Here is a 24,296-nt window from a genome sequence, read left to right on the forward strand (position 1 = left end):
TACTACAAAGCGCCATTAAGGGCACTTTTAAAGAGGAAGTAAATCCTGGTGGGTTTTATTTCATTTTTTGTTCCCTGCAATGTAAAAGCATAACGTGCTAGTATGCATCACATACTAGCACATTTTGTGACACTTACCTGCAAACAAAGCCTGCGCTGGGGGTGCATCCATGTTCGCCCCTCTTCCTTTCCCGGCTCTGTGACTGGCCGGAGTCACAACACAACACATCACATTACTCCCGCACATGCGCGCGGGAGCCGCCAGTCACGGCACTCGGCACCTTTCTTCACAGCGCATGCGCCAATGACATCACCGACGCAGTACAAAGCAAATATCTCCTCAACGGTGCACATTTAGGAGATATTTACTGTACCAATAGGTAAGGCTTATTATAGGCTTACCTATAGGTACAACGTGAAAATGGAGGTTTACAACCTTATGGTTAGAAAACATGTTTGCCTTTAGTAAATCAACCCCAATGCGTCTCTGGATGCTATACTGCTCTGCCCCAATGACAAGGAGGCTCTTTTATACACCGCGCTGAGATCTCTCATCTCACCTCCATGTAATAGCAAGGAATCTGAGCCTGACTGGCAATTGCCAATGTTGTTATATTGGAGGAAGAAAATAAATTATCCCATAACCAGAAGTACTGGACATCATTCACCACTCCCGATGGTGGATCAGACCGGTAGGGTAGAAGAGGGAAGTGGTACATAGAAGAGAACCAAGGGTCAGATCCTCAAAGATCTGCACCGGCGCAGCGTATCTGAGATGCCGCCGTAACTTACCTGGCTTTGGTTTGAATCCAGAAAGAATTTGCGCCGTAAGTTACGGCGGCGTAGTGTATTTCTCGCGGCGTAAGTGCGCGGAATTCAAATGCGGTGAGTAGGGGGCGTGTTTCATTTAAATGAAGCGCGTCCCCGCGCCGAATGAACTGGGCATGCCCCGTCCGTCAAAACTCCCAGGGTGCATTGCTCCAAATGACGTCGCATGGACGTCATTGGTTTCGTTGTGAACGTAAATGGCGTCCAGCCCCATTCACGGACGACTTACGCAAACGACGTAACATTTTCAAAATTATACGCGGGAACGACGGCCATACTTAACACTGAGTACGCCACCAGATAGCAGCTTTAACTATACGCCGGAAAAAGCCGAACGGAGACGACGTAAAAGAATGTGACGGCCGCTCGTACATTCGTGGATCGTCGGAAAAGGCTAATTTGCATACTCGACGCGGATTACAACGTGAACGCAACCCAGCGGCCACCGGAAAATTGCATCTTAGATCCGACGGCGTACTAAGGCGTACGCCTGTCGGATCCAACACAGATGCCGTCGTATCTTGTTTGGTGGATACCAAAACAAAGATACGACGCGCAAAATTTGAAATTACGCGGCGTATCAACAGATACGCCGGCGTAATTTCTTTGAGGATCTGCCCCCAATTGTTTTATTTTGTGTGGACAGCTCTTCCGGGTGTCGGGTATTCTATACTTACATCACAGTTGGAGCCGAACACTCCATTGCGCCACATGATGAAGTTGTAAGACTTGTCCCCCCAGCGCACAGTTGGGTCTCCAGCCAGAGCTTTATATGCAATCTATAGTATAGGGAATAAAGCACACTGTCAGCAGGGACAATACTTACACCGCTCTTCTAAACATTATAAAACACTGAGCAAAAGCTGCTCCTAATTAAAGCTGAACGTCACCCAAAAGGGGAAGTACCGCTTGTTTGCACCCCCCCCACCACCACCTTTGGGGGGGGGGAGTTTGTACCCGATTTTGACAGTTGCCCGCCTCCCAATCTGTGTCAGATCAACTGCAACGATCCGAGCCGAAGTTCTCAAAGCGATAACACCAAAGACACTAACACGAGGTCACGTAGACGCGTTTCACACAAACATCTTGTGCTTAATCATTACCTAATGATTAAGCACAAGATGTTTGTGTAAAACGAGTCTACATGACCTTGTGTGGTGTCTTTGGTGTTATCACTTTGAACAATAAAAGGCAATCGGAATTCCTGGATGTGCAGCCATTTATTTTCCTACAAGTTTCCCACGGAGGCGGGCCGGGGCTGGCACTGAGATATTACACCTCAGGTGATTATCATACATCTGGAGCAGCGGCTTCCAGCAATGGCCTCACCGAGCTTCGGTGCCCAGTGCCAACATTCTAACTGAGAGCAGCTGGCTGTGATTGTTTGCGGCTTCACAATTGGCTGCTCACTGTGCATGCACGACCCGCGCTATGTCATTTGATTGGTCCCGCAGCTTTCAGGGACCTGCAACATGTCCCAGAAAGCTGCAGGGGAAGGAGGGGGGCTGGATTTCCACCCAGATCGCCACTGTGATCTGACCGGAAGTGGGGGAGTGGGTACCTGTCAAAATCAAGTACTGGCTCCTCCCCCCAAAAAAATTAAATTAAATTAAATTATTTAAGTGTTCAAAAGGCGGAGTCCTCACATCACAGGACTCCCCCTCCCATCTGTACACTCCCCCTTTTCCTCTTTATAATCACACAGCCTGAATGCCAGGCTAAAGACTGAATAGACTGAATATATAGAGGCACAGGGGATGCAGACTTTCATAGCAGGAGCCGAGCAAATGATTTAACCCCAAAGCTGCCAGGGAGAGAACCGATTAGGAGGATACAAACCACCCCTCAAAGGCTGGGCACTTTTACTGTGCAATTACTACTTGAAAGTAGGGCATTACTGTGTGAAGCGACTCTGTTTATAATGATGACAGCGATGTCTCCCCCTCCTAGCATAGATAGCGCCCGTGTTGCGGCGCTGCCGAATTGCTTTGCAGGCACTTCGGCAGCGCTGCCATTCATTTCAATGGGCAGGGGAGGATCGGGGTATACCCCGCAACTGCACCACCCCAAAGATGCTGCGTGCAGGACTTTTTTTCCCGTTCTGCAAGCGCACCACCACACTCAGGCGTTCACACTGGGGTGGCTTGAGAGGCGCTTTTCAGACACTGGGCCGGATTCAAGTAGATTTGCGCATTTATTACGGAGGCGCAGGGCAACGATTTTGCCCTGCGCCCCCGCAATTTTTTTGCGCTGCCCTCGATTCACGGAGCAGAAGCTCCGTAAATTGCGCGGGCGCGCCGGCAAAATGCCCGGCGCAATCCCACGCAATTTAAATGATCCCGTAGGGGGCGGGAATCATTTAAATTAGGCGCGTTCCCGCGCCGATCGTAGAGCGCATGCTCCGTCGGGAAACTTTCCCGACGTGCATTGCGGCAAATGACGTTGCAAGGACGTCATTTGCTTCAAAGTGAACGTGAATGGCGTCCAGCACCATTCACGAATCACTTACGCAAACTACGTAAAATTCAAATTTCGCGACGCGGGAACGACGGGTATACGTAACATTGGGCAAAAACCGCCGTACAGAAACTACATAAATTGCATACGCAGGGATTGCGCAACGTTGTGAATCGGTGTTAGTATGCAATTTGCATACTATACGCTGAGCACAACGGGAACGCCACCTAGCGGCCATCGCAAGAATGCAGCCTAAGATATGCGGGCATAAGAGCCTTATGCCGCGCAGATCTTAGGCTGCAGTCGGCGTAACGAGGTTCCTGAATCAGGAGCACTCGTTACGCCGGGGCAAGTAAGCAATTGCGCTGTGTAACCTATGGTTACACAGGCGCAATTGCTTCTTGAATCCACCCCACTATTTTTAGCACTTAAATGCCTGAAAAGCGCCCCAGTGTGACAGGGGTCTAAAGATTCTACAGCTGCTTACAGACAGACCTGAAGTCCCCAAGTCCCAAACACCCCTGCCACCAGGGCAGAAAAATAGACAGTAAGATTTGTACAAAAAAAAAAATATTGGCAGGGTACACAACATACTAACCAAGTTATATCCCTTGTGCTGATTCGTCTGTTTTTAGTTTTAGCTAAACTTAGGCTAATGGAGCTATATGAAATAAATGTATAATTGAGGAGTAAGATAACAGGGTTGTAACACTTAACTTAACAAGAATGCAGGTGTGTACCATAAACGGAACAAAGTCCACAGGCTTTAAATGAATTAAATATAGCTTAAATAAGACATTTAAAGCGGAGCTCCGCGGTTAAAAAAAATATTAAAAGCCAGCCGCTACAAATACTGCAGCAGCTGACTTTTAATATATGGACATTTACCCGTCCAGGAGTCCAGCGACGTCTGCAGCAGAAGACGAGCAATTCGCTCGTCTATCTGCTGACCCCACCGGTATCCTCGGTGAGGGAATCAGGAAGTGAAGCGTTCCGGCTTCACTGCCCGATTCCCTATGGTGCATGCGCGAGTCGCGCTGCGCCGTCCTCACTGGTCCCCGCTGTGTTGTGGGAGCCGTGTGTTTCCCAGAACACAACAGGCGGGTGCGGGAAGTGACGCACTACCCGCAGAATACCCGCAAAAAGGACTCCCGGAAGTGGGTGCAAATACCTGTCTTAGACAGGTATCTGCACCCCCTCCCCCCTGAAAGGTGTCAAATGTGACACCAGAGGGGGGGAAGGTTCCGATGAGTGGAAGTTCCACTTTAGGGTGGAGCTCCACTTTAAGGTGGACCCGAGCTCAAAAAAAGTGAATATTAGCGGTCTTGCAGAGAACACCTAAAGATGGTAAAAGGAGAAGTGTGGGGTATTCAAAAAATAAACATTCCTACTCACCTCAATGGCTGCAGCATTGGTCCAATGCTGCAGCTGTTCCCTGTCTCCTTTATGCCCCAGAACTGAGCGATCACATGACTGATTGATTGATCAGTTCTTGGGTCCTCTCTGAACATAGAGCAGTAACTGTCAGTTACTGTTCTCTGCTCTGCCCCTCTAGCATTTATTGGAGAACCAAGCAGGAGAGAGGGCAGGAGTGGCCGGGCTCAGGCTCTCTGCAGCACGCTGAGAGGCTGAGCCAGCTGGTGGTCAGGAATCTGTGTAGATCCTGACATTGTCGGGATCCCTTCAAAGCCTGGAGTGGCTCTGCGACATCAGCCAACAGCAGCCTTTAGCCCTCTGTCAGCTGATTCTGGGTCACAAGAGAGCACAAGTAAGAAAGTCCACATAAAAAGTATGAACAAACAAGCTTTATATTGTACCCAAGCGGTACCCCAATAATTGTACCTGTTGTCTTGAATTCCTCCTGAAAAACAGCAGTGCATTTTCTGTGTCTAGGTACCCATGTGCCTCATAACTTAAGAGTGAACTCATCCAAGGCACTATGGGGTTTATTTACTAAGGGCAAATGTACTATGCACTACAAGTGCACTTGGAAGTGCAGTCGCCGTAGATCTGAGGGGGACATACAAGGAAAAAAAAAACAGCATGTTTGTTTGCACATGATTGGATGCTGGAAATCAGAGCTTCCCTTCATTTTAGATCTTCCTCTCAGATCTAGAGCAACTGCACTTCCAAGTACACAGTGAATTTGCCTTTAGTAAATAAACCCCTATGCCTCTGAATGGAAGTCTCATTAGATCTGGAATGTATTTTCTGTACTGCTGGCTCACTGTTCTCCTTGCTGTAGAGCAGTGGTTCTCAACCTGGGGGTCGGGACCCCCTTGGGGGTCAAATGAGGATTTGCCAGGGGTCCCCAAAACCTGGGCTGTTCCTGAAGCCTGCGGCCGCCCACCAAGCCTCTTGACAGTCACCCATTCAGTTCACGGCATAGCTGGGAGGCAGGGACTAGAGGTCAGCTGACTGGTGAGGAATGTGGGAGGGGCTGGAGGAGACCTTATCTCCTGATTTCAGCATAGGTGTCACTGCTACGAGAAACCACAAAGTCGGAGACACAGTGAGTAACACTACCTGTGATTAGAGTTGCCTTTAAAAGTCTCCACTACAGTTCTCAGATCAGCAGATGGCCTTGATCAAGAGCACCTAAGTTGGCTTTCCCAACTCCCCACCAGCACTGCCACTGATCCCAACTCCCCGCCAGCACTGCCACTGATCCCAACTCCCCACCAGCACTGCCACTGATCCCAACTCCCCGCCAGCACTGCCACTGATCCCAACTCCCCGCCAGCACTGCCACTGATCCCAACTCCCCGCCAGCACTGCCACTGATCCCAACTCCCCGCCAGCACTGCCACTGATCCCAACTCCCCGCCAGCACTGCCACTGATCCCAACTCCCCGCCAGCACTGCCACTGATCCCAACTCCCCGCCAGCACTGCCACTGATCCCAACTCCCCGCCAGCACTGCCACTGATCCCAACTCCCCGCCAGCACTGCCACTGATCCCAACTCCCCGCCAGCACTGCCACTGATCCCAACTCCCTGCCAGCACTGCCACTGATCCCAACTCCCAGCCAGCACTGCCACTGATCCCAACTCCCAGCCAGCACTGCCACTGATTCCAACTCCCAGCCAGCACTGCCACTGATTCCATACTCCCCACCAGGGAGTAAGAGAAGGAATAAAAAAAGAGAATACATGGAAGAGAGAGGAAAAGAGGGGGAGGAACAAAGAAAAAGGGAGAGAAAGAATAAGAGAAAGAACAAGAAAGACGTCTATAAAGGGATGGGGATAACAAACAAGAAATTAGGATAGAGAGAGATAAAAGGGAAAGAAAGGAGAACAACAAGAAAGGGTGGTGCATCCTAAAATTTACTAAAAGGGGTTTTAATATTATACGAGTGGAAGGGACTCAGGGAGCACTAAATGTCCTGAAACAACAATAGGAAAAACAAAAAGCGGCGCCCTCTAAGCGTAGTATGGAGTTTAATAAGGACAAACAACAACAATTCATATAAGAAGTTACTCACAAAGATACAGAAAAATACGGGTATTGGAATAATGGTGTCATCTGAGACTGGCATCTGGAGTGTAAATGACTCTGCTGATAAGATCTTCTTGCAAGCTTCAGGCAGCGTGATGGTGCATCCACATGGTGGGGGCCGAGGGCGGTATCTCTGGGGGTCCCTGGATGGTATCGTGGCACTGTTATAGAATATAACAGTTATTAACACCATTATTCCAATACCCGTATTTTTCTGTATCTTTGTGAGTAACTTCTTATATGAATTGTTGTTGTTTGTCCTTATTAAACTCCATACTACGCTTAGAGGGCGCCGCTTTTTGTTTTTCCTATTGTTGTTTCAGAACTACTTCTTGACAGCTGGCAGCCCTCCAAGCAAGAGTGTATATTGAATTTAAAACAATTTGTGCTACTGTCCCATGAATTCTCCAATGGACTGAATTTTTATCACAAATAACTCTAATCATTTTTCTAAAAAAACACCTTTTTTTTAATTCTCCAGTTTACTCTCTCATGGACAGCTGAATTTGATCACAAACCCCCCCCCCCCCCCCCCCCTAAAATTCTCTCCATGCCCATTTTTTTTATTTTTTTAATAATTTTTTAATCTTTTCAGCTTTCACATGAGTTTCACCATTTTTTCCCTTTCCTTAAATGTGTATTCCCATCTCCTACATTTCATTTTTGTGAGCGCTTGATTTTATTTGTTTTTTAGCACTAAATGTCCGTGGGTTAGGGGCACAAATTACGTGTCTTACCTTGGGTGCCGACAACCCACGATAGGAAAATAATTTTACTATTAGGGGTCCCCACAACTTGGGAAATTTTATCAAGGGGTCACGGCATTAGACAGGTTGAGAACCACTGCTGTAGAGGAAGCTGCACCTGATGGCCTGCAATGCAAGAGTCTCCCTGCTACAGCGTCATTTATTCTGTAGATCTGCGCTTCCTCCACCTCTCCTGCTGCTTCTTCACCAGTCATTGGGTGCAAAAGAGTGCAGAACATGGCAACATAAGTTAGGATTGGGGTGAAGATCATCTGGTAGGGGCAGGAGGTAGACACAGCCAACAGAGACCCCCAGAGGTGAACAGCAGCAGTTACAGGGGGTTCTTAAACCATATAAAAACTGTGGTATTAACTGGAGTTTAGGAAAAGGAGACAATACTTTCTTACCTGGCTGTAATCTTCAGGAGTTCCATGTGGACTGTCTTCATCGAGAGACACAACAAACAGGCTGTTTTGGATTCGCTCAAGATGAGAAAGATTCTTTGGGTCTAGACTAATCAGATGCTCACGAGACTAGAAGGAAATCACAGCAATGGAGACATGGTTAAACACCAATGTGTAGTAAAGAAACATGTGAGAAATGCATTATATGTTTACCAACCAGAGCCCAGCGGGTCCTCTCCTCTGTGGTCAGAGCGGAAATCCCAATCCCGTCACGCTGACTTTGGCATATGTTCTGAACATAAGAGAGCTGCCTAAAAAAGAACATGTGTGGGGCACAATGTAAGAAATTAGAGTATATATTTTTTTCATAGCGACCAATGAATACAGACTTGAACATGTTTCACTGAAAATAGACATGTGTGTTATTACTCTGAATAGGTAATATCTCTATGGCTGTGCATTACACTCCCTAACAAGTAAGTTCCAATTCAACTTACAAGCCAAACTCAATGCATGGTTTAATCGCTTCCGGCCCGCCCCATAGTAATATGACGGCCGCAGGAACCCTTCGTCCCTGCGAGCGGCCGTCATATGACGTCCTGGGATTCCTGCAGTGTGGAGCGTGCGCGCTCGCCGCATCACTGGGGACCCGATGCGCGTGCTTGGTGGCCGTGATGTCTGTCGGGCACCCACTATTGCTTGTCACAGAGCCAGGGACGTGGATCTCTGTGTGTAAACACAGAGATCCACGTCCTGTCAGGGAGAGGAGACTGATGCTGTGTCCCTTGTACATAGAGACACCGATCGGTCCCCTCCCCCAGTTAGTCACCTACCCCAACAGTAAGAATCACTCCCTAGGAAACACATTAACCCCTTAATCGCCCCCTAGTGTTAACCCCTTCCCTGACAGTCACATTTATACAGTAATCAGTGCATATTTATAGCACTGTTCGCTGTATAAATGTGAATGGTCCCAAAATAGTGTCAAAAGTGTCCGATCTGTCCGCCGCAATATCGCAGTCCTGGAAAAAAAAACGCAGATCGCCGCCATTACTAGTAAGAAATAATAATAAAAAGAATTGTCGGAAATCTATCCCCTATTTTGTAGGTGCTATAACTTTTGCGCAAACCAATCAATAAATGCTAATTGTGATTTTTTTTTCTAACCAAAATATGTAGAAAAATACGTGTCGGCCTAAACTGAGATTTTTTTTTTAATTGGGATATTTATTATAGCAAAAAGTAAAAAAAAATGTGTTTTCTTTTTTTTTTAAATTGTTGCTATTTTTTTGTTAATGGCACAAAGAATAAAAAACACAGAGGTGATCAAATACCACCAAAAGAAAGCTCTATTTGTGGGCAAAAAAAGGACGTCAATTTTGTTTAAGAGCCATGTCGCACGACCGCGCAATTGTCATTCAAAGCGTGACAGTGCTGAAAGCTGAAAATTGGCCTGGGCAGGAAGGGGGTGAAAATGCCCTGTATTGAAGTGGTTATATGGGCAACTGTATGGCAAATGAGGTTTAAAGGGGTTGTAAACCTTTGAGGTTTTTCACCTTAATGCATTAAGGTGAAAAACCTTTTGTAGTGCAGAAGTCCCCCAGAGCCCCCCTTTTACTTCCCTGAGCCTGATCATTCCAGTGAAGAGAAGAGCAGCTCCAGCCGCTGTCTCGGGTCCTCATTGGCTGGAATGATAGCAGCGGGAGCATTGGCTCCTGCTGCTGTCAATCAAGGCCAGTGACACAGGAGTTGGGGCCGAGTCCTGCTGTCAGTGTCAATGGACGCATGCAGCAGGACTCGGGAGCGTGCCAGCACGGGTGCCCCCATTGAATGCGGGTCTCCATTGGCGCACTCGAAAAGAGGAGGAGCCAGGAGCGTTGCTGGGGGACCCCAGAAGAGGAGGATTGTTGCCCCTCTGTGCAAAACCCTTGCACAGAGGAGGTAAGTAGACATGTTTTTTATTTAAAATATAAAAATAAACAAACCTTTACAGCCTGTTTAATAATAATGGAGAGGTTGTGTGCTGCCACTTAATTACAATCTACTGCTATCACTAAATGTGTTCCCACATATAGTGCAATAAGTTACATAGAAAGTGTGATATCGGTGGACAATCAATAGTTAAAAAAACAAAAATGGTAACTACCATAAATTAGTTATCTAAAACTGCTGTGCTATACAAATGCTCTAGACATTAATATGTTGATAAAATGCATAAACACATATATGTTGAATTATATATAAAGTCCCAACAGTCCACACACAAAGTGCTCTAGTGCATCTTCATCGGAAAAGATGTGTGTACTGCTCTTTTAATGTGTGCTCCATCACATCAAAAACAATCCCCAATAGTGCAGTATCATTGTTAGTTTGCATACAAAAAGTACCAGCCAAGCTTAAGCAAATACACCAACATTTATTCAGTTAAAAACAAGCAAAGTGGTAAAACAAATAGCAGGATCTCAAAGCATCCAGATAAATATTGGCACAAGCCGCCTGGCTCCCCCTTTGCGCGTGTGTCAGTATCTGTGTGCTGCGAGATCCTGCTATTTGTTATACCTCTTAACTGAATACATGCAAGTGTATTTCCTTAAACAGAGAAGTACAACTACAGCTCGTTTGGCTGTACTTTTCCTATGGCTCACAGGAGTGCAGTTCATTTTGCACTCCTGTGACCCGTTTTCAGCAGACAGCGGGCTGAAGTCCGATGCCTGCCAACGTTAAAGAACCGGTCCAGGTTCGGGCATCATCATGATCATAGAGTCGGGATCCACCCAGATTCCTGGACCGGCACCCAGCTCAGCGAGCCGTCGAGAGCCTGAGCTGGCCACTCCCGCCGCCCTCCAGTGAGCGCGGGGGGCGGAACAGAGAGCAGATCTCTGTTTACGGACAATTTCTATTGCAGAGTTTCCCAATTCTTTCATGTAACAAGTTGTCTGTGCTAGGGGTTTATTGCACCCCTAATAAACATTGTAACTCTGTGTGTAAAGGCAGGAAGTTTAACCACTTAAAATCTAAACCTTTTTCTGACACTTGTTTCTTACAAATCAGTATTTTTCGCTACAAAATTGCATGGAATACACACACACACACACATATATATATATATTTATTAGGGGTGCAACGGATCATGCCCAATCCGCGATCCGAACGGGCCGACCTGTTCGGATCGGCACAGGCTGCGATCCGCGGAGCGCATCGCCGCCTTAGGAAAGGCCGCGGCTTCGGCCTAGATCTGGAGCAGTCGGCCATCTTGGTACACCCGGCGGCGGTGCGCGCTGACGTCATCACCCCTCCCTCTGCACGTGGATCTTCTGCAAGAGCGCGCAGTACTGTCTGCATGCATGCGAGTACAGTGAAGTGAGACTGAGTAGTACAAGAACAGTGAGTGGATTCATCATATTATAGTGGGGAAAAATGGCTATTATTTCAGTGTGTTACTGTTTACTAGTGTGGGGGCAATTTTGGCTATACTATTATTAGTGAGAAAAATGGCTATTATACAGTGTTACTGTTAGTGTGGGGGCAATGTTGGCTATACTATTATTAGTGGGGGAAAATGGCTATTATTACAGTGTTACTGTTTACTAGTGTGGGGGCAATGTTGACTAGAACAGTGATGGTGATAATGACGAGTTGGGGACAATGGTGTACATTACCATATAGAGCCATTGGCCCAGCTAGAGCCCAGACTTGAATCCGACTTTTTTTCATCATTTTTTTTTTTGGCTGAACCGAAAATGATCCGATCCGTGACTCCTGATCCGAGGATCGATCCGATCCGTGAGTTTTTTGATCCGTTGCACTATATATATTATATATATATAGTAATAGTAATATATATAGTAATAGTGAGAGTCCCTGTCACTATGAAAAAGGAGCAAAAACTGCATGTCAGTGGACTGCAGAACTACACAGCACAGCAAAACCTGGAGAAAGCTGTCAAAACAGTTTTCTCTGTTTCAAAGCTAAGTTCAAATGGGGCTGTGTAGTTTGGAGATCCTGCAGAGACTTGGTCGGGATGGGATCTCCAACCCTGTGTCCAGATCTTACGAATAGCCAGCAGGTTGTGTTCCCAGGTGCACACAGCCCATATAATGAGGGACTGGTGAGAGCAGAGTGGGGAGGAAGGTGGAATGTGTGCTGCTGGCTCAAAACACTGTGTGTGGAAAGCTGTCTGCCCTGGAAGACTACATCCCTGGTGTGGGGGGGCTTCGTGCCTGACGGACTGGGAGGCTGGTAGACCTGAGGTGACTAGCGAGTCCAAGGGGGGCTGAAGGAAGTCCTGAAGTCTGGGAGACAGTGGGTTGGAGAACCCTGTTGAGGCCAGGAGTGGGCCAGGTTTAGCAGGTACTGCAAGGAAAAGTAAGCCTAGGAGCCAGGAGGCTTGGCATTTTTTGGTTACGTGAACTTTATTGGAGAAGAACCCCATGCATAGGAAATCCTATGTGTGAACTTTTATTTTGTTTCCTTTCAATAAAAATGGATTGCCATGCCCTCAAACCAGACAACTGACTGCTGTGGACTCGCTGAAAAACGCATTCACCACTTGAGTTAAACACCCCCATATTACAAAATATATATATATATAGCAGAGACCCTAGAGAATAAAATTCAGATTGTTTAAATATTTTATGGCACACTGTATTTGCACAGTAGTCTTTCAAACGCAATTGTTGGGGAAAAAATACACTTCAATGAATTTAAAAAAACGCAAAGTTAGCCCTATTTTTTTGTTTAACGTGAAAGATGATGTTACGCCGTGAGAATCATGAGAGAATCGTGATCTATCTTCAAGCAAAAAAAAAATTGTGATTCATATTTTAGCCGGAATCTTGCAGCTTTACCGCATGTGCACTAAAGAAAGGGCCCGTGCCGTGACTGTCGGCTTCTGCGCACATGCACGGAAGCGAGGTCACGTGACTCCGGCCAGTCATAGAGCCGAAGTCCACGGCCCCGGAAAGGAAAAGGGGTAAAGATGGACAAGGCCACCAGCGGGGACATTGCGAGCTTCGTTTGCAGGTAAGTGCAACATAATGGGCTAGTATGCGATGCATACTAGCCAAATATGCTTTTACTTTTCAGAGGAATAAAGAGAAAGCAAAACCCATCAAAGGGTTGAATTATTTCCTAAACGCACATCCTATAACTGGTTACTAACATTTATAGGTAAAGTTGATCTGGGGGAATATCCAATTGCCTCTCGGGGGATCAGGAAGGAATTTTTTCCCCCACTGGAGCAAATTGGATCATGCTTTAGTTTTGTTTTTTGCCTTCTTCTGGATCAACTGGCTGTATATGGAGGTTTTCTATGTGAGTGTGCTGGTTTTCTTTTTTTTTCTGTGTTGGTTGAACTGGATGGACTTTTTCAAAAAGATTAACTAAGTAACTAAACTAATTCTGCAACATTGAGAATATGTAGAAAAGTATCAGAATAGGACTGATACTTTTAACAGCTAATGCTTACATTTAAAAATCCAGTTGCACATCCATTATGCATTGAAATAGTTCATTTAGGCCAAGCTGGTCAAAGCAAACAATTTCTATTACACATTCAGTGGCGATGCGTCCATAAGGGGCGCACGGGCGCCGCCCCTTCTGTCCTGCCAGCTCTCTATCACCATAGATAGATTCATGAATCTATCTATGGTCACCGCTGCCACCCCCCATTCAGATGGCCGCCTCTGAAGACATCATACGAAACGTGCGTAAGGCAGGGACACGCAACACTTGCAACCACGTCACTTCCGGGAAAGCTCGCCGAGACGTCTGCGCTATACAGCTGGAGCGCACGGCGTTCGTATCAGCACGGCTGACATCTCTGTACCTGGGCACCTGTATTAAAGTGGCGGGGCATTTTTTGGAAGCACCTGATTAGAGCCATAGGTTCCAATAGGCGTCCAAAAAGGTGAACAGCAGGCGCCATGCTGGGCGTTCGCTGTTGACTCAACTGTGTGTTAGGAAAGCGAATGAATCGCTTTCCTAACACTGACTCACCTCTCAGCCAATCAGATGCTCGGGTCTGTTACCTGTTTGGCTGAAATGACAGGCGCTGTAATTGGAGACATCGAGGAGCGTGGAGGACGCCACTGTGGCCCGCTGCGAGACAGGCAAATGCCAGGCGATGCACAGGGTCGGCAACTGATGGCCACAGGGTCGGCAACTGATGGCCACAGGGTCGGCAACTGATGGCCACAGGGTCGGCAACTGATGGCCACAGGGTCGGCAACTGATGGCCACAGGGTCGGCAACTGATGGCCACAGGGTCGGCAACTGATGGCCACAGGGTCGGCAACTGATGGCCACAGGGTCGGCAACTGATGGCCACAGGGTCGGCAACTGATGGCCACAGGGTCGGCAACTGATGGCCACAGGGTCGGCAACTGATGGCCACAGGGTCGGCAACTGATGGCCACAGGGTCGGCAACTGATGGCCACAGGGTCGGCAACTGATGGCCACAGGGTCGGCAACTGATGGTTTTTTTTCAGTTTGTTTGCACCCCCCCCCCAAAATGTTTAGCACGACCCGCCACTGTACACATTGATGCAGCCACTGTGAGCACTGAATTAGCTACATACCTATATAGTAAGCAGTGATGTGTTCTGCAGAAGTATGGGTGCCTTCCTATCTGCTGCTGGGACTAAATTGAGTCAGCCTGAAGGCTTCTCAGCTATTCAGGAGAAGCTTTGTACAGTAATTTTATCAATGTACATAAGGCTTCCCTTATTATCGTGATGTCACGATTTCCACAGTCAATGTTGATGGGGGAATCACTCCTGCAGCGCTATTGTGTTCAGCTGGCAGGAAGTGTGGAGAGCCTTCCCCACCAGCAGAATACAATGATCGCTGCTGACAACTATAGCTGCCAGCAGCAGCGGGGTAAAAAAAAAACCTGACACAATGGTTGTACTGAAGTTGATCTATGGATTGGATTGACTTCAGTACAACCAGCCTGCCCATAGATGGATCGAAAGTTCACAGATTCCTTATGAACCAGCTGAATTTGGATCCATCTACGGCTGGCTTTACTTTCGTCCATATAATGCATATCCTCCAACTAAACTGTCCGATAGACTGCAGTTGGGAATTGGATAACGTTGGGAGCATGTCTGGAAAAAGCAAACAAAAATACCTGAATATCTCTGGCGGGGAAAGGATTTGGCCGTCAACGACAGCTTCGAAGATGAAGATTCGCCCCCGACACATGACCACCAGGTGGGTGGGGCAACTGCCTTCGCTCTCTGGAATAAAGCACACATTCCAACATTAAGCTATATTAGTAATGGAAGGACAACAGCCAGATGTATCAAAGACTGGCTTCTCAAGGACCTTAGAGTGATAAAGGTTCCTTTTTCTTTTCTTAAAGCGGAGGTTCACCCTAAAAATACTCTATATACCATTACATCCAGCATACTGCTGACATCTACAGTATGCTGGTATTTTTTTTTTATCGCTGTACTTACCGTCTTATAGTTCTTTTCACCCGGCTTCCGGGTTCTCACTCCCACGGGGAATAGGCGTTCCTATGAAGAGGCGTAGTTGATTGACGTGCGGGTAAGGCGCGTCATGCGTTCCGAAAATAGACGAACTAGGACTCCGTTCTATACGGCGCCTGCCGTGTAGAGCTGACTGCGCAGGCGCCGTATAAAGCCGAGTCCTAGTTCGTCTATTTTCGGAACGCGTGACGCGCCTTACCCGCACGTCAATTATCTACGCATCTTCATAGGAACGCCTACTCCCCGGGGCAGTGAGAACCCGGAAAAGAACTATAAGAAGGTATGTACAGCGGAAAAAAAAATAAAAAATACCAGCAGACTGTAGATGTCAGCAGTAACGGTATATAATTGTTTTAGGGTGAACCTCCGCTTTAATAAAATAACAAACATGTTAGGCCTCATGCACACTGGACGTTAAAATAACGTAAAAAAATTGCCAGTAGCTTTGCAGTGAGTTTTTCAACTTTTTTCCAAAGTTTCTGCAATTGCATTTTTTTGCGTTTACTAGCGGTTTTAGCAGGTTTCCGCGCTTTCGTTTTTAACCGATTTTTATAAATCATTTTTTTAATGGATGAAAAACGTAAAAAAATGCTGGTGAGCGACGTTTATCAGGTTTAGAGCATTTTTACAGCTGAAAAACGTCTCTTTTTACTGCTCAAAAATGCTGATAACAGCCTATGTGTACATGGACACATATGATAACATGATGGAGAGTTTATTGACTGTAGAAAATAAAGTTTACAGCCGAAAACAGCTCCTGTAAAAACGTAAAAAAACATCCAGTGTGCTTGTGGCATACTTAAAAAGGTAATAGTGTTTGCGCTGTGTGGCATCCCCTTGCCACACAGCGCAAACACCATTACCTTTTTCATTTGTCACTTTGTTTTCTATTAGGATAGATCATTAAGTGTTTGCAGCAGTGTGACGTGTCCTAGGCGATCGCCTACAGGGAGGGGCTGCTGTAGACAATTAAGCTTAATCGCCTAACCAGCCTCTCGGCGGAAGGAGGAAGTGGGACAAGAAGTCCCACTCCTCCTAAAGCCCCCTTACATGCCAAATGTGGCATGTAAGGGGGTGAGGAGTGGGATAAGCGTAAGTTCCAATTTTGAGTGGAACTCCGCTTTAATGCATAGAATGCACCAAGGTAAAAAAAAAACTTTAGGCTGCTTTTACACTGAGGGGCTTTGCAGGCACTTTCACACTGGAGCGGTGGGCTGGCAGGACGGTAAAAAAAAGTCCTGCCAGCCGCATCTTTAAAGCGCTGTAGGAGCAGTGTGTACACCGCTCCTAAAGCGCCCCTGCCCATTGAAATCAACAGTTTGCGGGCGGTTTTAACCCTTTTTCGCCCTCTAGTGGCCGAAAAGCACCGCAAAAACAATGGTAAATAGCCGCTTTACCATCGACGCTGCTCAGTGTGAAAGCAGCCTTAGGCTTTAGAACCACTTTAAAGGGCCCATTCACACACAGTGCAGTGACTGGAGTTTTTCCGCACTAAAGATTGCTAGTCTTCCAGCACGGAAACAGCAATTGTTTTCTATGTGCCCCATTCTCACTAAAACGCAGCCCGAAGGTGCGGTGCAGTGAGCTGCGATAAAATGCGATGCAGACAAGTAATACTTACAGCACTTACATAAGCAGCCACCACTCAGGTACCGATATGGCAGCGTGACCTCATGCACAAAGCTCCCACTAACGCGTTTCACTCAAGCATGCATCCTCAGGGGACAAAATTGTACTTACCAGTCTTAAAGTAGTTGACAATCGAGTCTCTGGTGACACCTGGGATCTTACAAGTGTTGAAGAGATTTCGAAATTGGTGCATATCTAGTGGTTTATTACCAGCCTTGTGCACCCCCAGCTTCTCCCTAGAAGAGACACAGACCTGTACATTAGTGTAAAATAACCCATTGTACAAAACTGCATGCTGTAGAGTTTAGTAATGGTGACTGCAATGCACCTCAAAGAGGAGTTCCAGCCGTTTCTGTGTTTATCAAAAGTCAGCAGCTGACTTTTATTAAACACACACCCAGCTGTCCCACGATCCAGAGATGCGGCTGCCCCGAACACTCGACTTCTCTCCGACGCTGGCATTGCAAGTGTGGGCACCCGCCTGCGACAGCTTGTGGCTTCACAGCCAGGTGCGCACTACGTATGTGTGAGTTGCGCTGCGCCTCCTCAACGGCCGGGCAATCTTAAAGGACCTGTGACATCCCCAGAAGTTTTCAGTGAGGGCGAGTGAGAGGGTGGCCCTAGGGGAAGTGGGAGCTGGGTACCTGTCAAAACTAGGTACCTTCTCCCCCCCCCCAAAAAGAATGACATGCCAAATGTGGCATGTCAGGGGGTAAGGACTGCTTAAAGCGGAACGCCACTTTAAAGTGGATGTAAAGCCCATTTGTGAAATTTGAGCTAAGCACATATATCTGCAGTGTTTTCTTATCTTTCTTCTAAGCCCTAAGTCCTGTGGCTTTCTTCTGCTGTTATCAGCCTGATAACATCTGACAAATTCTACAACAATTGTGATAAAAGCAGGCTGAATTTTGTGTCAGGGTGGGTGCTATAAATAGATTAGCAGAGAGCTGGTCTATTCATAGCACAGCTCTGCAAGTCTCTGCCTACCTGTAAAGGAGGTGTGTGCCTTTCCTCCAATCAGCTGTCTCACAATGTATGGCAAGAATCCACACCCACAGCTGAATCAGGAAGAGAAAATTCTAACACGATCTGCACTTTCTAAACAGTATAAAAAGCTAAAGACAGCAGATATACGTGTAAAACCTATATAGGAGGATTTGTTTAATCTCTGTGTATCATCAGAGGCTGTTCACTTCACTGGGTATGGGAGAGGGTTTACATCCACTTTAAAAAAAAAAAAAATGTATTTTTGAATAGAGCACGGGAGGGTTATAACTTGTCAGATAATTTTTTTGCCATCTGTGTCCCATTGCGGATATTTTCCTTCACTTCCTATCCCATAGCCAAGCAGGAAGTTGGAGGAAATTCCTGCAAATTAAGAAGAATACCTTGGGGGCCCCCAGGTCACCGGAACTATATGGAAGATTTCCCCATAATTACTTTTCTGGGGACAACCCAAAATCTCAACAGGTTCTACTGTATTTGCTGGCGTATAAGACTACCTTTTACACTTAAAAAAACAGGCCAAAAAGCAGGGGTCGTCTTAGGCCGCGTACACACGGTCGAACATGTCCGCTGAAACTGGTCCGCGGACCAGTTTCCGCGGACATGTCCGACCGTGTGTACGGCCTAGCGGACAGGTTTCCAGCGGACAAAAGTTTCTTAGCAAGCTAAGAAACTTGTCCGCTGGAAACATGTCCGTCGGACATGTCCGATGGTTAGTACACCTTATGACGTGTAACCAGCGTCCCGAAATCCCGCGCATGTGTTGAATTGATTCGACGCATGCGTGGAAGCATTGCACTTCTGTGTTTGAGAACGTCAGTGTCTTCTACCTCACCTCGTTCTCTGTCCGCGGGGATTTTGGTCTGATGGTGTGTACACACATCAGACCAAAAGCTCCCAGGAGACATGTCCGATGAAAACGGTCCGCGGACCGTTTTCATCGGACATGTCTCCTCGTGTGTACTGGGCCTTATACGCCCGGTCAGCTGCTCGGATGCCTGCTGGATGTGCGGTAAGCTTCGGCTACATACAGTATATACCGCTTAGCCAATCCCGGTGAGCGTTGTATTCAAATCAATACAGAGCCTGCTCGGATTGGAGTAACAATCACTGAAGCGTCTTAATTGGAATTCAAACTAATGAAATTTTTAAAAAAAAGGCCACAGTTTGTGGAAACAGACCCTTAAACTAATGTTAAAGCTTTGTGAATTGGCTCTACAGTGCATCCGGAAAGTATTCACAGCGCTTCACTTTTTACACATTTTGTTATGCGACAGCCTTTTTCCAAAATGTATTAATTTCATTATTTTCCTCAAAATTCTACAAACAATACCCCATAAAGAAATGAAAAGTTTGAAATCTTTGCAAATTTATTAAAAATAAAAAAACGTAAAATAATGTACATAAATATTGACAGCCTTTGCCATGACACTCAAAATTGAGTTCAGGTGCATCCTGTTTCCACTGATCATCCTTGAGATGTTTCTACAACTTGATTGGAGTCAACTTGTGATAAATTCAGTTGATTGGACAGGATTTAGAAAGGCACACACCTTTCTATATAAGGTCCCACAGTAAAAGTGGTTGTAAACGCACTAACCAAACCCCCCCCAAAAAAACCTGCAAGACAAAAAGGCACAATGAGCTAGTATCTCCTAAACTGTACAGGGATATATCCTAAACCGTGCAGGTTTAGGAGATATCTGTGGTAGCTACAGGTAAGCCTTAATATAGGCTTACTTGTAGTAAAAAGTGGATGTAAAGGGTTTAGAACCACTTTAACAGTGCATGTCAGAGCACAAACCAAGCTATGGGGTCCAAGGAATTGTCTGTAGCCCTCCGAGACAGGATTGTATGGAGGAACAGATCTGAGGAAGGGTACAGGACTTCTGCAGCATTGAAGGTCCCAATGACCAATCACAGTGACCTCCATCATCCGTAAATGGAAAAAGTTTGTAACCACCAGGATTCCTACTAGAACGGGCCGCCCAGCCAAACTGAGCGATCAGGGGAGAAGCGTTTACCTGTGGAGAGGGGAGAACCTTCCAGAAGAACAACCATCTCTGCATCACTTCACCAATCAGGCCTGTATGATAGAGTGGCCAGACGGAAGCACCTGAAGGACTCTCAGACCATGAGAAACAAAATTCTCTGTTCCGATGAAAGATTGAACCCTTTGGGCTGAATGGCAAGTGTCATGTCTGGAGGGAACCAGACACCGCTCATCACCTGGCCAATACCATCCCTACAGTGAAGCATGGTGGTGGCAGCATCATGCTGTGGGAATGTTTTTCAGGGGCAGGAAATGGGAGACTAGTCAGGATGGAGGGAAAGATGAATGCATCCTTGATGAAAACCTGCTCGAGAGTGCTCTGGGCCTCTGCTGAGGCAAAGGTTTATTTTCCAACAGGATAACGACCCTAAGCACACAGCCAAGATAACAAAGGAGTGGCTATGGGATAACTCTGTGAATGTCTTTGATTGGCCCAGCCAGAGCCCAGACTTGAACCAGATTGTACATCTCTGGAGAGATCTCAAAATGGCTGTGCACCAACACTCCCCATCCAACCTGATGGAGCCTGAGAGGTCTTGCAAAAAAAAAAAATTGGAGAAAATGCCCAAAAATAGGTGTGCCAAGCTTGTAGCATCATACTCACAAAGACTTGAGACTGTAATTGGTGCCAAAGGGACTTTAACAAAGTATTGAGCAAAGGCTGTAAATACTTCTGTACATGGATTTTTTTTTTTTTTTATAAATTTGCAAAGATTTCAAACAAACTTCTTTCACGTTGTCGTCATGGGATATTGTTTGTAGAATTTTGAGGAAAATAATGAATTTACACAACAAAATGTGAAAAAAAGTGAAGCGCTGTGAATACTTTCCAGATATATAAAAAGGAAATAAATCTTGGCACGATTAGAATGCCCACCTTCTAATGAGTTCCCAGTATTTAAGTGTGTGCCACGTAGCTATGCAGCCTCTCTCCAGTTGGGTGCCAGGCTTGGCAGGCCAGTAATGTTCTAGGTAAGGACCAGGACCCCCAAAGTTGACATTGAGTTGGGAAGGCATCCGAATATCGAGGTACGCAGCATTCAACCACCATTCTTCCAACTGTAAGAGAAGGCAATTTATGTAAATTCTCATCAAATATATGGATAAAAAAAAACACAAAACACAAAACAGTGTCATGAAAGCAACCAGATAAGGTAACATGTAAACACCGTCCCAACATAGGCAGCCCAGAGCAGGGCGATATGAGAAAAGTCTGAGGTTTGCACTATGTGGCGAAGAGTTTGTCTATATGAATTTTTTGGGCATCCTATTCCAAAACCACAAGCTTTAATATGCGTTTGTTACACGTGGTACACATGGAATTGTGGGTGTGCTTTACCAGCTTTTTGTTGCCCTGTCACTTTTTTGAGATGTGTTGCTGCCATCAATTTCAAAATGACCTTTTTTCTTAAAATGGTTAATTGTCTCAGTTTAAAATATGTGATATATTTTCTATTGTGAATAAAATATGGGGTTGAGATTTTACACAGCGTCCCAACTTTTTGGGAATGGAGGTTGTAGATTTACCCACTTAAGGACCGGACCAATATGCTGCTAAATGACCCAAGGGGTTTTTACAATTCGGCACTGCGTCGCTTTAACAGACAATTGCGCGGTCGTGCGACGTGGCTCCCAAACAAATTGGCGTCCTTTTTTCCCCACAAATAGAGCTTTCTTTTGGTGGTATTTGATCACCTCTGCGGTTTTTATTTTTTGCGCTATAAACAAAAATAGAGCGACAATTTTGAAAAAAATGCAATTTTTTTACTTTTTGCTATAATAAATATCCCCCAAAAACATATATACAATTTTTTTTTCCCTCAGTTTAGGCCGATAGGTATTCTTCTACCTATTTTTGGTAAAAAAAAAAAAAAAAAAAAAAAAAAATCGCAATAAGCGTTTATCGATTGGTTTGCGCAAAATTTATAGCGTTTACAAAATAGGGTATAGTTTTATTATTATTTTTTTTTTTTACTACTAATGGCGGCGATCAGCGATTTTTTTCGTGACTGCGACATTATGGCGGACAGTTTTGACACATTTTTGGGACCATTGTCATTTTCACAGCAAAAAATGCATTTAAATTGCGTTGTTTATTGTGAAAATTACAGTTGCAGTTTGGGAGTTAACCACAGGGGGCGCTGTAGGAGTTAGGGTTCACCTAGTGTGTGTTTACAACTGTAGGGGGGTGTGGCTGTAGGTCTGACGTCATCGATCGAGTCTCCCTATAAAAGGGATCACTCGATCGATGCAGCCGCCACAGTGAAGCACGGGGAAGCCGTGTTTACATACGGCTCTCCCCGTTCTTCAGCTCCGGGGAGCGATAGCCGCACCGTCGTCACGGATCGCTCCTGAATCCACAGGAACCGCCGCATGTACGGGGGGGGGGGGGGGGGGGGGATGGGTCCCGATCGGACCCCCGACCCACGTCTAGGCAGGCACGTACAGGTACGTTGATGTGCCTGTCCGTGCCATTCTGCCGACGTAAATGTACATGCGGCGGTCCGGAAGTGGTTAAAGTGTTGCTAAAGTCTTGTTTTTTTTTTTTTTTTTTTTTTTTAAAACATGTTATATTTACCTGCTCTGTGCAAGGGTTAATCCTCTGCATTGTGTAAAAAGGCTGTTTGATCGTGACTTCTCTGATCCTCCCCTTCTTCCACTGTCCTCATTCCATTCCCTAATAGAACAGAGCCTTGGGGACAAGCTGCACATGCACCGTTTAGTGTGTCTTGCTAGAGATTTTTTTGTGAAAGTGCATGTGATCAGCACAGGGTCAATCAGCACTGACCAGACAGAGGGTCAGGCGTCCGGCAGCCTCATAGGACAGTCAGAGTAGAATGAAAACTTCTCCCACAAGCTTTAACCAGACACTGATAGAAGTTACAAGGCTGCTATATACTGTTAACGAGGAAAAGGTATTTAGCAGTTTATATTTACTACAATAATTGCATTTCCATGTTCTGTGTACTGTGGGAGACGACATATAGTGAATGCAGAGTCCTGGGTTTAGTAACACTTTAAGATAAAGAGACTCCACATTAACCAAATAAAAAAGAGGCACAACCTGAAAATAATATTTATATAGTGCCTTGAAAAAGTATTTATACCCCTTAACCACTTAACCCCCGGACCATATTGCTGCCCAAAGACCAGAGCACTTTTTGCGATTCGGGACTGCGCCGTTTTAACTGACAATTGTGCGGTCGTGCAACGTGGCTCCCAAACAAAATTGGCGTCCTTTTTTTCCCACAAATAGAGCTTTCTTTTGGTGGTATTTGATCACCTCTGCGGTTTTTATTTTTTGCGCTATAAACAAAAATAGAGCGACAATTTTGAAAAAAAATGAATATTTTTTACTTATTGCTGTAATAAATATCCCCCAAAAACATATAAAAATGCCACTGGCAGTGAAGGCATTAAAACTAGGGGGCGGGGAAGGGGTTAAGTAGTGGCAGCTCAAAGAGCCGCCATATAGCTACGGGCTCTCGCCCAGGAGAGCCGACCTGCCGCCGTATAATGACGGTGCGCGGTCGGCAAGTAGTTAAAATGTTCCAAATTTTGTCATGTTACAACCAAAAATGTAAATGTATTTTTTGGGGATTTTATGTGATAGACCAACACAAAGTGGCACATAGTTGTGAAGTGGAAGGAAAATGATAAATGTTGATTTTTTTTTACAAATAAAATATGTGAAAAGTGTGGGGTACATTTGTATTCAGCCCCCCTGAGTCAATACTTTGTAGAACCTCCTTTCTCTGAAATTACAGCTGCAAGTCTTTTTGGGGATGTCTCTACCAGATTTGCACATCTAGAGAGGGACATTTTTGCTCATTTTTCTTTGCAAAATATCTCAAACTCTGTCAGATTAGATGGAGAGCGTTAACAGCAATTTTCAAGCCACAGATTCTCAATTGGATTTAGGTCTAAACTGTGGCTGGGCCAATCTAAACCATTCCCTTGTAGCTCTGGCTGTATGTTTAGGGTTGTTGTCCTGTTGGAAGGTGACCCTCCCCCCAGTCCCAAGTCTTTTGCAGATTCTAACAGGTTTTCTTCTAAGATTGTCCAAAGCCCCGCCTCCTCCTTGCCCTTGATAGATGGAACACCGATTCAGTTTCCCAGCACTCTATCAGTGTTCTGTCTATCCAGGACGAGGAGGCAGCGGGGCTTTGTTACAGTGGA

The 24,296-nt window shown here is 45.9% G+C and overlaps 1 protein-coding gene across 1 annotated transcript in view; it reads right to left on the bottom strand.

Annotated features, from left to right (window-relative positions):
- CROT (carnitine O-octanoyltransferase) overlaps positions 1 to 24,296 on the bottom strand; it is a 56,835-nt gene that overhangs the window by 17,496 nt on the left and 15,043 nt on the right. Inside the window, exons 4-9 of the mRNA XM_040352425.1 lie at positions 20,995 to 21,176; positions 17,171 to 17,295; positions 15,067 to 15,175; positions 8,151 to 8,244; positions 7,937 to 8,062; positions 1,505 to 1,606 (exon numbers count right to left, since the gene is read on the bottom strand). Of these exons, the coding sequence (XP_040208359.1) occupies positions 1,505 to 1,606; positions 7,937 to 8,062; positions 8,151 to 8,244; positions 15,067 to 15,175; positions 17,171 to 17,295; positions 20,995 to 21,176 (738 nt within the window). The remainder of the gene's footprint in view (positions 1 to 1,504; positions 1,607 to 7,936; positions 8,063 to 8,150; positions 8,245 to 15,066; positions 15,176 to 17,170; positions 17,296 to 20,994; positions 21,177 to 24,296) is intronic.

This window comes from Rana temporaria, chromosome 5 (genome assembly GCF_905171775.1).
Source record: "Rana temporaria chromosome 5, aRanTem1.1, whole genome shotgun sequence".
NCBI classification, from domain to species: Eukaryota; Metazoa; Chordata; class Amphibia; order Anura; family Ranidae; genus Rana; species Rana temporaria.